The following is a 17,178-nucleotide window of genomic DNA, read 5'->3' as shown; positions in this document are numbered from 1 at the left end:
TTCCTGAATTACAGACTTGAAGCTCCATCAGATTAATGACACACTGATCACAGGACTCATCTGACTTTGCTTAAGGTCTCTCTGAACTGCAGTGAAATCCAAACAATGTTTGTCTTCAAATCATTATAATCAATCAGTCTCTATTGAATTGATACAACTGCACACTTTTCTGATTATAAACATACTTACGGTACATACTTAATTACCAAATGAAGATAAACTCAACATAAAGTAAAGTATAATATTGTAGTTAATATAAAAAAAAAATTAATTATTGAATTAATTAATATTGAATTATTGAATATACTGAATAAATATAAACAATATTATAAAATCATTTAAATATTAATTTTATTAATAAAATAATATCTAATAATTTAATTAATATACCATTAACTTTTTTTTTAACTCTAGCAACAGAAGCTGCATTGAAATCAAATATCTGAGCAAATTTTGTCATGTCAAATCATTATAATCATTGAACTGAAAGAAGCAACTAAATCACATTTTCTGATAATAATCACGCCTAACATTAAAACCTGTAATTATAAATCTATTGCACATTTATTCCCCAAATTGATATGGAATCAACATATCAAAAATAATAATCTTGTAGCTAATATTAAAAATAAATAGTTAAAATTATTATTCAAATAATAATAAATAATAGTTTAAATAACATTTGTTCAATGCCATATTTAATGCTAGCAACAGAAAATGCAGATAAGGCCTTAACTAGGGCTGTGCGATGTGGGGAAAAAATCTAATTGCGATTTTTTTGACAGATATTGCGAATGCGATTTGATTTGCGATTTTAAATTTGCAAAGTCAAGCTTCAGCTCATTATTGTCAATAATGTGCAGCACAGTATGAGTATCATTACCCTGCTGAAGAAAAAAAGCATAAATTCTTACAGTTTCCATTAAACCATTACAAAATTCCTTTTTGTTTTTGGCATTATTCCAATAGGAATTACTGTTGTTCTATTGGTTGCCATCTGCCATATTACCTCCCACCAATAGAATCCATCAAATAGACACCATTATATTTTACATTAAAACCATACAATTCCCATTATATAACCCTGAAATCCATTAAATTTTCAATTGTGTTTTGGGAGGGGTTCTATATATTTTTTTTCAGCAGACAAGATTATAATGGTATAACTATTTTTACTGTCGTTTCGAAGCTTAAGTTACATAACGTTTTTCTTTAGTTTTAATTTGCCTAACTATTGATCTGACCCTGTAGACGCCATAATCCTACTCTGTCTCTCTTCCGCTTTCCGGTTTTATTTTTTTTAAAAAATTTTTGGTGGGTGTTTACGCAGTTGGCTAGAGCAGTGCTGATTGGGGAGAATGGAGGTGCGCTTACTCTATTGGTTAGTAAGACTGCCACTCAAGGCTGTCAGTCATGCATATGCTATGGAACAGAGTAATATCGCGTCCACATCGCAGGCTTTTGCGATTTGCAAATCACAACGTCTCAAATCGCGATTTTGATTTCGATTAATTGCACAGCCCTAGCCTTAACTGTCCACATTAAATGCAGAAATTAATGTGTTCAATTTCCCAATCCTATCATTAACTTTTTTCACACTAATGATATTTTGTGCTAGTCAATTAAACATCAGCTACATGTTATGTAGGCTACAGGTTACAAGGCTGCTACTGCTAGAAATGAAAACATCACATTTTCCTGAGAAAATAGGTTGTACGTTTTTTTTTTTTTTTCCCAGCATATGTTCCAAATGTTTCCTAGAAAATTAGCCACTTGACACAATGTCATCACACACATCAAAGTTTTTACGCACAGCTGCTGGCATTTCCCTTTGTTGCTAACAACAGGTAATCAATAGGCATGTCTCAACCTGCCTTAACTGCGCTTTGCACAAAGCGGCAGACGAGCTTAGCGACACTCTGTTGTGATTCACCGGTGAGAAAGCGGCTCTGGGTTTGCCGTTATGCCTGTCAGCCTACTCACACCATACCACTTCTCTTTTACGGGAACAGAAAGAGCATTCTTTGAAGTGCAGGAAATTAGCAAAGACTGGAGTGTCCCATTAGCATGTTAAGGTAAAAAAACACAGCACCTTTAAACCGATAAGTAACATTTATAACACAAGTTCCAATTCAGTTCAGTTACATATTTCATCCGGCCAAACCAAAATAACCTCTATCGAAAGGCCTTCATCTGACGTGTACCCCCCAAAAAACACACTCTTCATCCAGCACTAATGATGGCCCTGTACTCTGCTAGGATTTCATGGGCCAACTGGCACATCCCCATGACCAATGTGCTGAACTGCAGCTGTAAATCCACACCCAAGGAACTGCTACCCAAACACAGGCCCACACAAAAACATCCCTCGCCTTCAGTGGGAAAGTTACTGCCCAACAAAACTCTCTTCTCCACTTCACAAGCGCAGCGAGCCATTATATCAGCTTCGGCAATGGTGCCACCCGCAAAACTCTGTGAAGCAATCTCGGTACACGAGGGTGGGTGTCTTTTTTTTCACTTTTTCCATTTAGAGAGTTTTGTCCATATCCCCAGATTAACAGCACTACAATATGCCAAAGGGGCCTCTGTACCAAGACCTCCAAAGGGTTGGTGCATTCACAAAAACAATTCATCCACCAGGCCCAGCTATGAGAAAACACTCTTTTTATGCCTGAAACCTTGATTTGTTTTACATCTAATGTAATAAAAACAAAATGAAATCCACCACCTGACTGGCTGTTTAAATTTTAAAATCACATTTTTAAGATCTGTACTAATAAAATTAATACTGTATGTCTATAAAGAACAAACCCATACAGTATCAAAAAAAAAAATAATAATAATAATTTCATAAGCCAAAAATGAACATTTTGTCATCATTTACTCAGGTGTGTCATAACTAATCTGAACGATTAGTTGTTAATGCAGTTAAACCACTCTTTTATGTTTTGTTTTCACTGTTTTTTTTTTGTTGTGATTTACGTTATATTTCAGGTTTTGCGAAATCGCCAACAAATGCCTGAAATCGGGGGCAAATCGGTGCTTGTTCACGTGAGCGACAATCACGCAGTGTGAATTATCAAAGATGAATCTGAGAGAATCACCGATCACAAGACACCCTTGAAATATTTGGCATGCTAAATATCTGGACCTGTGGTCGATTCAAAATCATGCTGTGTGAAATGAGTTCTGACTGAAACATACATTGGCGATGACCGACAGCCAATGAGTGAGCAAGATGAAGGCCAGCGGGAAGTTCGGGGAGGACTTTTTTTTTTACATTTTTATTATTATAATTAATAAGCAATTAGACATGTACAAACAACGTGGCAATATCATTACATTTTTGCATTAGTAGGGCCCTATGATTTCTGTGATGCAGAAAATGTGGACGGAATAGCGGAATCCAGTCATAAAACGGAATTCATAGTTTAACGCGGAATATCACAGAATTTGTCAAATTTTGAATGAATTAATCAAAAGTAGGTCATTACACAAATCACGATATGGACTAATATCTGTAATTATTAAGCCGAAAAAGTCTATTTAAATATGAATCCTGCATGTTCTGCGCATCTCTGTCAATGAATGGCGCAAACACGCAGTTCCATTTACTACACATATACTGAAGCACACGTAACGCTTGCTGTGATTTCAGTGTCTGCTGAGTAATAAATTATAAATTTTAAACATTTTGTGAGAACAGATCACACATATAATCTGTTGGTTGTATAAAATAATTTAAATAAAATACATAATGTTGTATATTGATTTGAAAATAAAGAAGAAAAAAATGTTTAGCTTGAATAAATATAAATAATTCAATAAAAATAAGAAACTTTGAGTTTAATGAAAAAATATCTTACATTTTTCAGGGGTTGGTATGAATATTACGTCTTACACAATGCCTGTTGATAGTCTAAGCTGAATTCAGAGTGCAGAGAGTTTCACACCCTCTGTGAATTGAGAGATGGGAGGGGGAGCAGAACAGCAGACAAGCAGACTGAGAGGGGATCCCTGAGTTTTTACCATAGACTGTAAAAAATATATGGACGTAGTGTTCGTGACGTCACCCGTAGACTCCTCAATAGCGGTTTTGAAGCTCAAAGTGTGCAGAGCGGGCCGTCGCCATCTTGGCAGCGCGTCACCGCTCAACTGTCCCGGATAATCGAAAATGGGCAAAAAGGCGGGAGCTGGTTGCTGAAGCCACGCCTACCTAGCGCGACGGCAGTGTCAGCAGCGGCAATCCACCTGTCACTCAAGTGGCCACGCCCTTAATTATGCAGAACTTTAAGGCTTAATGTAATTTAAACGGATGAGTTATAAAAAAATTCACTCCCCTCACAGTTGTCATGAAGGGCAAAATTAGCAATATAGACCAAAATCATTTTTTGAACCAGGCTGTAAACATGTTTTTTTCTGCTGTAAAGTTGGGCATTTTAACATGGGGAGTCTATGGGACTGACTCCCTTTTGCAGCCAGCCTCAAGCGGCCAGTCGATGAATTGCAGTTTTAGTCACTTCCTTATTGGCTTCACGAGAGAGAACGCGAGGTTGCCGCTCGGTTTTTTTTGTGTTTTACTTATTGGATTCTTTAGTGTGTATGTGTGTTTGTCTCTCTCTCTCTCTCTCTCTCGCACACACATACGCTCAGAATATACCAGACTATAGGAACAAGGGCTCTTTATCTCTATCACTCATGCACGTGTACACATTCAATCGCCCCAGTCTTATTTTCTTCTATTAAATGAAAATAAATAAATTATGCGATCAAACACAATATAAAACGAAACATTTACAGTAGTTTTAGTCATCACTAAAAATATAAAAATGTTGTACATTTTACCAGGATCGGAGAAAATATATATAATTTTACAGGCTAAAGGATATGTGCTATTGGGGACCCCGACATGTCCGGACATGTCATTGACATGTTTTATGCAGACTATCCACAGGCACAATTCAATTCAATTCAATTCACATTAATTGTTGCAACACATTTTCTACATTATATTTAAAACCTTTTATATTCATATTTACATCATATTAATGATTTTTATACAGTATCATCCCCTAAACCTACCATTACAGTAAACAAACATTCTAAAGATCATGTAGTACAATTGATCTTTTTCAAAAGCTAAATAATTAGTTATTTTTTACTGTACACCTACCACCACACAATAAAATACACGCATACATTTTTAATTAAATTTTGTTTTTAAGCGATCTGAATTGTGACTAATCAAGAAATTTACATTTAATCATTTAGCAGACGCTTTTATCCAAAGCGACTTACAAATGAGAACAATAGAAGCAATCAGACCAACGAGAGAACAACAACAGTATACAAGTGCCATGACAAGTCTCAGTTAGTCTAGCACAGAACACATAGCAAGGTTTAAGGTTTTTTTTTTCTTTTTTTTTCCAAGAAAAGATTAGAATAGAAAAGGTAAGTGCTAGTATTAGTTGGTCCAGTGCGGGCGAAAAAGAAATGTAATCATAAACCACATTTACCTTGGGGAAGTCGTGGGGAAGTCGTGGCCTAACGGTCAGAGTGTTGGTCAGAGTGTTGGACTTGCAACCCAAGGGTTGTGAGTTCGAGTCTCGGACCGGCAGGAATTGTAGGTGGGGGGAGTGTATGTACAGCGCTCTCTCCACCTTCAATACCACGACTGAGGTGCCCTTGAGCAAGGCACTGAACCCCCAACTGCTCCCCGGGCGCCGCAGCATAAATGGCTGCCCACTGCTCCGGGTGTGTGTTCACAGTGTGTGTGTGTTCACTGCGGTTTGTGTGCACTTTGGATGGGTTAAACGCAGAGCACGAATTCCGAGTATGGGTCACCATACTTGGCTGTATGTCACGTCACCTTTTGTTATATCAGTGTGATATCCATGCCACTATACAAATTTGTATTCTGATAAATCATATAAACAAGCACACATATACATAAACATATCAAGTTAAAAAGAGACTTTTCTCTATTTTAAAGAATATGAAAATAAATAAAATATATAATTATATATGACAGCACGTTACTATCATGCTACTAAAGAAAAACATTCATTTTAAACAAGTATTCACCATTTAAGTTTATTGAACTTGTAAAACACATCATAGTAACAAACATGTTACTAAACCAAAGCAAATAATTTATCATACATTTTAACCATGTATTCAACATTTACTTATGTTTATTGAGCTTATAAAACACATTTTAAACACACTTTAATTTTAGTTTTTCACTAACCACGCATAAACGATGCTTTCTCAAAATCACAGACATGTACATTCATGCTGATCACATATTTTTGTCCCCATTCATGCTGAATACAGTATATTCAGACTTTAGTCATTAATACGTTTTAAGATACTGAAAAAACACAAATGTCAGGGCATGCCAAAATATCTACAGTGCCCCAAAACCCACTCAGACTCCAGGGGTTAAAGAATATGGAAATAAATAATTATATATGACATCATGTTACTATCATGCTACTAAAGCAATTAATTAATTTTAAAAAAGTATTCAACATTTACGTTTATCGAACTTATAAAACACACCATTCTCTTCTTTTAAAAAAGATAATAATACAAAAATATGATAATATATAACATACTATATAAAATAAACCTTTCTGATGATAAATATAAAAATTTATGCCTTACATTTTTTAGACTGCTAAGAGATAGACAGAGTTACGCAAAGTATGTCCAAACATGAATGAAATGTCCCCAAAATAAATAAAAAAATAAAATAAAATAAAAATGTTTAAGTTGAATCATAAACAAAATCTCACAGGTCCTCGTAGGGATATTCTCCTGTATGTGAAACTGAGGGCTGCTTCACAGACCCCTCACAACGAGGGTGGAGTTCCAGACCATATGATCTAAGTAAATGGGGTACATTATTTCAAAGCATAACATTAATGTAAAGTTTAAATAAACAGTACCCCTACTACATCTGATGTCTGGGGATTCTTAAATTTCAACAAAATGATAATTTACATTTTGTATAATATTTATATTTTACATATTATTATATTATATATAATAATTTATATAATATAATATTATATATATTATTATATTAGATTTATTACGCATGAAACACTTTAGATTCTTTAAAGTTCTTATTTTAAGCATGATCTTCAAAGTTTTAATACCATTCCTCTCTCTCTCTCTCTCTCTCTCTCTCACACACACACACACACACACACACACACACACACATGCACACACACACACACACACACACACAATGAAACATGTTGACAAAGTCTTTCTGTATAATATTTGTAATATTTATTTTGCTTTAAACAGATGCGAAGGAGCTTGTTTGTTTGTCACAGCACAGACGCGGCTGTGAAGTTTAGATGAAGTTAATGTATATTTTAGAAAAATATTTTCAGAGAAAGACCCTCGATTGTATTCAGTCATTAAAGATGGTTCGGACAGATGCCTCTGTGGACCCATGCATCCTAGAGATGTTTCACACGCTTGCATGTAATTCGAGAACTGAGCCCTTCACTGCCATTAGGCTATGTTATGCTTCATTTAAAAAGTGTGTGTAAACACAAAGGCGTTTTCACATATGGAGCAAATCTAGCTGTGAAATCGTTATTATTTGTTTTTTTGCTATGGTTGTAAACCTTACACATATCTATGCTATTTTCAGACACAGAGCGGAAAAGACATTTTGCAGGGGCTCTGTTTAGCTGTTCAAAAATTTAGTTTTAAAAGCAAAAAATAATCACCAATACATCTAACAGCTGTAATTATATTTTATATATTTTATGTTAAAATTATCTTTACTATCCACATCATCTTTCATTTAAATATTTCAAAAACCATATTATATTCTATATTTAAAAAAAATATATATAACTGTCAGTATATCCCAACGTGTGTTTACTGCATATATTTAGTTGTTTGGTCTTTTCTCTTCTAGTGCTTTTTACATACTGCTTTTCATTTACTGTAAGATCGCTTTACACTAGTGTAATAAAAGTAAACTTTTCTTAAAAGTTTATTGCTGTGTTTTCTGTATCTGCATCCCTCTATTTATGTCGTATACTGTAAGAGTCACTAGGTGCGTTTACATGGACACTTTTTGCTTCCATCGGAATGAATTTATTCTGATTAACGAATCCGAACGTAGTGTTTACATGAACGCTAAATAAAGTGAGCGGGTTGATATGCATGTTTATATGTCACAAACTTCTGATCGGATTTACTCTTTTGACATGCGCACACTTTTGTGCTGCTTAAGGTTACTTTAAAAAAAAAAAAAAAAGTCATAAAAGTGCCCCTTCCCGCACCCAAAACTAGTCGTCTGTTCATGAGAGTCTTAAACAAGGACTGGTGGGACGTGGTCCTGTTCCACTTCACACAGGCTGACTGAAAGGGGAGGTTTATAGTGACAGGACACTTATTTATGACACTTTATTTGCCTGGAAGAACACCTCGTTCCGCGCGTCATACGTCATTACGCAATTTCTACGTCACTGCGCATGCGCAGTACTTTCCAGTTTCGGTTTTCAATCCGATCAAGTGTTTACATGTCCTCTCGCTCGGATTACAAAAGGAATAAATCACCCCTTACAATCCGATCGAAATTTTATTTGGATCTGGCCAATTCAATCCGATTGACATGATTACATGTGACTTTTTTATTCTGATTGTGCTTCTAGTCCTATTACGATCGGATTAGTAGGGTCCATGTAAACGCAGCTACTGACTAGCAAAAGGATTCTATTTCCCAAAAAGAGGTTTTTGTAACAGTGTTTTGAATTGATCTCACTAGTGTTCACTAGGCTGTGAAGTAGTTTGTGTATTTGGCAGGTTTGTGTATCATCTGTGGCCAAAGTTTGAGTCTGACAAAAGAAAACATGTTTTGACTAAACTGTTTGCACAAGTTGGTGTGTAGTTTTGAGATTGTGTTTATAGTTTTGAGTGCAATGGTGAGATGTGTTTCAGTTTAAAATACAGGCCTGTGGCTCTTAATTTCTTTTTATAAATTCACCATTTGTAAAATTATGTTTACTGTTCATTTTATAGAGATATCAATAGCATTTGTTTTAAAACTATATTCACTGAATGTAATAAAAAATAAAATAAAATAAATTGATAATAGAATCGAATTGAGAGCTTGTGAATCAAAATCGAATCGAATCGAATCGAATCGAGACATCTGAATCGATACATCTGAATCGATACCCAGCCCTAATATTTACCATCTGAATCTAACCATGTCATGTCAACAAATGGAAAAGTCAGCCATCTATTAATTATCATGTTAATTTTTTTTTTTTTGTTATTTAAAAACTGTTGCTTTAATTATCTCAAACAAAACTGAAAATCATAAAGAAGACACTTGTCTCAAAATATAAGCATTAATTTTAGCGATTATCATTTACTACCATACTTAAATCTACAACATTTTAAAAAACATAAAATATTAGATCAAGTAGGCACAGAATCAACTTTGCGCCACTGCATGCGATTGCGTCAAGGATCAAACAAAAATACAAGTCTTGAAAAGTGCTACATCACGGTTTTGTGCCATCTAGTGGTTTAGATGAAAATAATATCCAAGGCAAAGAAATGGAAAGTCTTAGATTGCCCAAATCAATCTCCAGATTTAAATCCAACTGAACATGAATTTAATCAGCTGAAGAGGAGACCAAAGTCAGAAACTCCCCAAAACATGCAACAGTTGGAACTGGCTGCATTACAGGCTTGGAAAAGCACTTCAAAAGATAAGATCAAGAGTCTGGTGATGTCTATGGTTCGCAGACTCACTGCTCTGATTGCACGCAAGGGATCTGCAACTATATAATAGCTTTTAATCTTTTGCATCTGCTTTAACTGTCCCAATACTCATGCTCACATAGTGGGATGAACTCTAAAAGTGCTGTCCTTTTTATTTGGTAAAACATGCATTTTATTAAAAGCTAATAATAAAACGTGACATTCTGTAGTTTTGTCTCATATTCATCTTTTAATCATTTTTGTGAATGGCTTGACTCCACAGCAATCAGAGCAATTTTGTCTTTACTGTTCCAATACTTAAGGAGGGCACTGTATATACAATAAAAAAAAAAAAATTAAACATAAAAGGGGGCTAGGGTTTTTCCTATAAATCCTATTCTTCTATAAAGGATTCTACAAAAGATTTATTGTATTTTTCTTTTTCATCACTTTGAGTGCTTTTGTAGACAAGCTCATTATAAAATGCACAAAACGTTGGTTTCACTTTCACGTACTTAGATTAAAAAAAATTCCCAGCAGAAGTAGGCTATGTTACGAAGTCATCGAAAGACTTATGGAGCACAATATCTGCGTGATCTTGCGTTATTTCCTTATCACTTCTCGCGTCCGTTTGGTTTGTGAAATGTAGTTTGCGGACCAAACAGAGTTGTCGGTGATTCTTCCTATTGTAAAGCTATGCGATGTGAAACCTCCTGTTGCCTGTTGAAACTCACAAGGTACAAAAACACATCTAGACTCGATTACAACATTTTATACTGTGTCTTTGCACCATAGTGTCACCCACAATGCCTGTGGTCTTGGGGAAACCCATATATTACTGTCAAGAGAGTCATACTTCCAGTACCAGTGATAGTACTCCTGCATCTAAATGTGGTCGTCACTCCCAAAACTTTGCAGTGTGTACGTGGCCTATGTGTACAATCTTTGAGAGCCATAATAAGAGCTTTACAATTAGAGGAAAATAGCTCTACTGGAAAACTATTTTTTTAAACCATGTCTAAGAAAAGAGAAAGACTTGAGCTAATTTTAAACTAGAAATCATTTTGCTTGGTTCTGTGTGGACGCTAAAGGGTTGAGAAAATATAAAAAAAAAAAAAAATCAATCCTTTGGATTGAATTCACAGGTTCACATATAAATAAATAAAAAATAATAAAACAGGGATAAATTGAGGAAAATCTTAGATTGTTTGATATTTTATATGCCTAGTTCAGATGCTATAAACTGTAATGGTAAAATTAGGGGTGCACGATAAATATCGGCCGATAATTAATGCGCATCTCATCAGTAAAGCCGGTTTTCTAATCAGCGGTAAATTCCATCAGGTGCGTGATTTCACATAGAGCAGCTGTTACTACACAGAGCCGCTGATGGAATTTACTGCTGATTAGAGAAATGGCTTTACTGACAAGATGGGCATTAATTATCGGCCGATATTTATCATGCACCCCAAGGTAATATATTTATGTTTCTCATGACATTTATAAATTAATGTAAAAAAATTATGCATTTCTGTGCAAATTAAAATTATGATTATTATCCCATTTAATGAAGAAGGACAAGCAGCCAACAAATGTCTAGCATAGATGAACTGCTTCAATGCTGTATAAAAAGCCTCCCATGATGCACCTCATACTTCATGTTGTGAAAAATGACCCAACTGTGATCTAGCCTAGACAATGCGCAGTGAGTTTTTGGTTTAACCTTGTTTGGTCACTAGATAATACTTCATACTTCAATTTGTGTTATGTAATAGCTTTGAAGACTTTATTATTATTCTAAACTGTGGGAAACGGTTATAATAAAGAATGACTAGCTATGTCTGAATTTGTCACTGGTAGTGTAGTACACTTTAAACAAGTAGCGTCAAAACAAACAAAAAGTCAATTTCTCCATGAATCAATTCTGTACATTTATAAAAAAAAAAGACAAACACTCAGTGCTGCTATCTGAAGTACACTAAATCAGTCTACAGACCCTGTGCATGGAAGAATGAAAGACTTCCTAGCTGTTATCACAGCACTTTTCAACCTCAGAGCACTTAAGAGAAACTCTTCTTCACAACAGAAAAGCACATTCTTTCAGCTACCCACATGATGAGCGTCATTCGCTCTGGACGTGCTTCTCTAAAATCACAGAGGGAATAATTTGATATTTAGCCCTTCCAGTAAAAACATCCCACCCTTCTGAATGTCCAACTGTCACGGGAGTTCAACATTACATTAAAAACATCTCAATGTTGGATTCAAAGAAAAATCACACCAGGCTTGGCTTTCTGATGTGTTTTGACAAAAGAAACAACAAAAAGGGACCATTTCTGAGTTTAACTAGATGTCAATCTGAAAGAAGGAAGGGACAAAACCATTTAACCATTTAAAAACAATTTGACTATGATAACTTTGAACTTCTTAAAAATTCCCCAGCTGCCAGAAAGTCAAACAACCACAACCGACGTGAAAAGTGCCTTTGAAAACATTCTAAAATTTCGGCGAGGAAGAGTCATTTTTCATGTGTCGCACATCTAACAACAGTCAATCGAAGGCACCATAGTAACAAGTGAACATTTGTTCTGAAGGAATGCAGGGTATGCAGGAGGAGGGGGCTTCATGGCGGAGGAGGAATCTCTGACGAGAAGAGTTTGGTCGCACCGATCAAAGTGATGATGAGCCAAGCTCATAGTCATCAACATAAACACTAACGAAAAAAAAGTACTGTGACTGCAGTTTTCTGATAAACACTTTACAACCCACTATTTTTCTAGCTTAAATGAACCACACTGTGGCTTCAAAACTCTCGCGTGTGATGTGCATTCAGACTGAAGAGCAAATAAGCACAAAGAGGAGTTCCTGTAGCGTTCCTCCTGGCTGGCTTGTAGATCCTAGCTAGTGTAAAATAACAGCCAGGGAGGCGAGGAGAGCTGTGATGATCAGTCTCAGTGCAGGCAGGATGAATCCATACATTTAGAGGGTCAGTGAGCATCTCCTACACTGAGAAGGAAGAGTTGGGAGGTCAAAAGCATGTGCTTGTGGGAAGTGTCACCAGGCCGCCTGACAGAGAGTGGTGTGGAGAATCTCACTCATCAATACTTAACCAAACAGCAGCTGGAATCCCATTTGCACTGATAGAACTACTGAGAAACAGAATTAATTGTTCATATTTCTTCAAATATGCACCAAATCTTTATCTGGGTTTTGCATTTCATTCGTTTTGCTGGTATTTGTGTTTTTGTTGTGGCCACCTGCCACATTTTCACAGTATTGATGTTACAATAGCATCTTTTAATAACGATTGTGTTTTTTTGTATTCCCCCTTTACCAACTTCAGGTGATGCTTTGGCAATACATATAAAAGAATGTCATGCTAATTAAGCAATTTGAGTTTGTGCAATTTCTTGTGAGAAATACAGGAAGTGTCTTTACAGTATAGTGAGCTAGTGAGCTATTATCTGTCCGTCCAAGTCCTCATGACACAAAACAACCAAATTTTTGAGACTGCAGTCTGATTAAAGTGTGCTGGATGAAGTCAAGCTACAGTTATTTTATCTACACTAGCGTTCAAAAGTTGGAGTCGGTAAGATTTTGTTTTTGAAGATAATGTTTTTGAAAGAAGTCTTTTATGCTCACAATGCTGCATTTATAATACAATATGCTGATTCGTGTTCAAGAAAAAAAAAATCTTATTATTATAAATGCTTAAAACAGTTGTTTTCACAATTCTTCAGTAAAGCCGGGCTCACATTACAGGATCTTTAGCCCGATTTAGCCCTGTTTTCTCCCTCTTGTCGAGCACCTCGATCGGTCACGATGTTTGCCGTGGATTATCTTGTAATTTTAGGTGTTCACCGATCGAACTTTGCACCTACCGATCTGCTCGCACACAAATTGGGGCTGCCCCCATCAATATCAAACATGTTTGATATTTAGGATTTAAATCGGGATGATGATGGCTATATGATTAGGTCAGTACATTCCCAATAGCCAATGCACGACTGCAAATCAGCTACTGTACAGCTCCGTTGGAGATGGAGGAAACTGCTTCTTGACGTAACACGAAAGTATCACAACAGTAAGGAGAAAGAGAAGCGCTGGGGTGAAATTGTCTCAGTTTTGAACGTGAGTGCAGAAAGCTGCTAGCACGCTAGCTACATATGTAAACATTGCTGACGAGCTGCTGCCAAAGTCCTTTACAGTGCTGCACATAAACATATTTAAGACAAAAATAGCAAATATATAGCTACCACACTTGTTTTGCAGCTGACCCCCATTTTAGGTGGTGAAATGCTTTTTGCAAAGAAAAAAAGCAATAATTCCCTACTGGGGGTGGGACAGTTTGGCTATTCTTAGATGGGAAAGTATTTAAATATGTATATACCACAAACCATAATTGGCCAGTCAGAGCTCTGTCATAAATGCTGTATTTACTGTGAAAGACAACATAATAGCGGCTTTTCAATCTTTCATCATAGCAACTGTTTCTCTAAAAGAATCTAACAGGAACATAATATTCTAGCTGTTTCCAATAATGAAGAACAGGAACACATAGTTCTCCAAAAAGTACCTTGAAAAAGCAAACAGAAACAACTAACAACAGGCTCTGTGTATCATGTGCAGTCATATCTATTCGAGGTGGGGGGGGGTCTACCACAAGGAGGCAAATTTCAGAGATGCCTTGTGCAGCAGAAAAGAAACACTCTCAGCAGGATAGCCAGGAGTTTACCAGTGGCATCCTGACAGACGTGGCACTCCTCCAGTGATGGAAATGAGAAACACTAACACAGCCTACAAACCTTCGACATCAGCATGGACTGACCCATATGCACATCATAAAAAGCGATAACAAAAGATCAACCACAAAGCACTTTTAAAAGCAAGCGTTAAGTAGAACCTCACCTTTGGAGTGAAAAGCCTCCTTTAGGCTCAGAAGCACATCAGAAAACATACGCACATCATTGACCAGCTGCATGATGTAGTCAGGGTCCCCTCCAGGGGTGGTGGTGGTGGTGGTGGTGTGATCCAGGCCCATAGCATTGAGAGGGTTGGTCTTAGAGCTGCGGCCCATTTCTAGCGTTTTGTTGGACCCAGGGGACAGGGACACAGGGATGTTGGGCTGGGAGAGACGAGCACCGCTTGTCAAGCGCTTATTCCCACTGTTGCTGCCCTGACGGAACATTCCAGCAGCCGCTTCTGCCGATACTGAGCCACCTCAGCCGCTGATCCAAGCGCCCTCCTGCCAGTGGAAAGCTGAAGGCACTGCAAGACAAAAAGATGATAAACTAATGATTAATTAAAACAGCATACGGGATAGCAGAGCCAAAGACCAGGGGTCTCATTTGTAAACAAATATGCAGAATGATCCTAAATGATCCTTGTTCCTATGAACAATTCATTAAATTCCAGCGCAACATGCTACAACTCAATGCCCAGAAATATCTCTTTATTAAGCGAATAGTTCACCCAATAATGAAAATTCTGTCATTTACAAACCCAAACATTTGCTAGACCCAGAAACTGTTTGGTTACCCACATTCTTCAAAATATCTTCTTTTGTGTTCAACAGAAGATAGAAATTTATATAGGTTTGAAACAACTTGAGAATGAGTTAACGATGACAGAATTTTCATATTTGGGTGCGGTATTCCTTTAAGAAACTTTTTGAAAACAGTTTTTGTTGCTTTTTTTTGTGGAAACTGTGATATATTAGCATTTACAATTAGAGTTTGGGGTAGGTAAAAACAAAAAAATAATGGAATTAATACTTTCATTCATTAATACTGTTCTTTTGAACGTTCCATTGAACAAAAAAAATACTTAAAAACAAAGGATTTTTATTTACAAAAATATTAAGCAGCATAACTATTTTTAACATTAATAATAAGAAGAAACATTTCTTAAGCAGCAAATCTGAATAATATCTGAAGGATCATGTGACACTGACGACTAAAGTGATGACTGCTGAAAATTCAGCAATAATATACATTTAATATGCACTTAACAATGTTTTACAATATTAATGTTTTTACTGTATTTCGAATTAAATAAATGCACCCTTGATGAACATAAAAGGATTTTTTTCAAAATCTTAAAAAAAAATCATGTTTATAAATCATGTTGGATTAACTTAATTATATGAGTGTGCAAAAAGTTTGCACGCGTGCTTTTTAGTTTGCATATGCATATACTTTCACACAAGTTTCTGCCGTTATAAATCTCAATTTGTTCCTCAATTTTGATGGAGAATGAAATCCATGCATTTAGAATGTAATCTGACTGTATGTGCGTTTTAAAAAAAATAAGCAAACTGAAGTGCTAACTGAAGGTTGTAGGTTCAATTCCAACGAGGGTGATCTCTAACTCACTGTTGTAAGCCTGAGCGAGATACTGCACCTCAACCTTGGTTGCCCCAGATGGATAAGGTCTGTGTTTAAGTGAATTTTTAAGACACATTTCTCCTCATTTACATACTGAAAGGATATGTTATGCTGACATGTTATAAATTCAGCAAAATATCAGGGTTGTCTTTCTAAGTAAACAGGAACTTTCATTTTAAAACCAGTTTCCACAGCTCCCAAAAGTGCTCTCATTCAAGCTTTGCATTATCATTATAATGATATAGGAACAACTAGAACTCAAGTCCTCAGACTACCTGACCCTATTATCTACGGATGCATCATCCATTCACATGTATTTCTTACAGTCAGGACTGTTTTCATGTTCACAATGATTGCGTGACTGTCTTTGTCTACAGGTGACGCATGTCTGCCGCAGAATGCGAGTAATGCACCGATCTTATCATTTAACAGGGGCTTGACAACTGTCACTCAAACCTATCCCTCTCGCCTGTGTTCAGTGCTACCTGCTACGGGAGGAAATGGACAGAAAAAACACGGACACGAGGTTAAGTGTATCATTTTCTGACTGTTAGGGAGCACATATGATGTGGCAAACCGAGTTTAATAATTAATACCTCTCTCAATACTGTAACTGTTCTCCACTTCATAGCTGCTTTACACTTTAGCGCTGCTAGCTAACCACTTCACACATAAAAATCTTTAACAACTATTTGCTGTTCAGACCGTCTCAAATGAGTGGTACTTACGTGAATAGTTCATGAAGAGCATCATACTGCAGAATTATTTATTTTAATCCTTTGTAAATCCATAAAACAAGCTCAAAAGAGACGCTCACAGACGGACCGCTCTTCACATCACAACTGAGAGAAAAACTTACCGAGGGACTGACTGACTCAAACCTTAAACACGTGACCTCAAAGCATACTTCCTATTGGCTGGTGGAGTGCGGCTGAGCATGCCGCTTGTTTTTCTCGTCAAAATTACATGTGCTGCTCTGAGACTGGAGGAATGTACAGTAATAATAAAGGTGCTCTATTCCGTTTAGAGATAACAGTGA

At 36.3% G+C, this 17,178-nt stretch overlaps 1 protein-coding gene across 2 annotated transcripts in view; it reads right to left on the bottom strand.

Moving 5' to 3' along the window:
• LOC109060691 (rho GTPase-activating protein 29) overlaps window positions 1–17,026 on the bottom strand; it is a 40,023-nt gene extending 22,997 nt beyond the window's left edge. Inside the window, exons 1-2 of one of the 2 annotated variants that reach the window (XM_042717980.1) lie at window positions 16,868–17,026; window positions 14,662–15,021 (exon numbers count right to left, since the gene is read on the bottom strand). In XM_042717980.1, the coding sequence (XP_042573914.1) occupies window positions 14,662–14,941 (280 nt within the window). In that variant the 5' untranslated portion in view covers window positions 14,942–15,021; window positions 16,868–17,026. The remainder of the gene's footprint in view (window positions 1–14,661; window positions 15,022–16,867) is intronic. The other variant, XM_042717979.1, reaches the window with a different exon arrangement.
• Between the last annotated feature and the right edge of the window lie 152 nt (window positions 17,027–17,178).

The sequence above is a fragment of the Cyprinus carpio genome, chromosome B2, assembly GCF_018340385.1.
Source record: "Cyprinus carpio isolate SPL01 chromosome B2, ASM1834038v1, whole genome shotgun sequence".
Lineage (NCBI taxonomy): Eukaryota > Metazoa > Chordata > Actinopteri > Cypriniformes > Cyprinidae > Cyprinus > Cyprinus carpio.
This window is presented reverse-complemented; position numbering and strand designations above follow the sequence as displayed.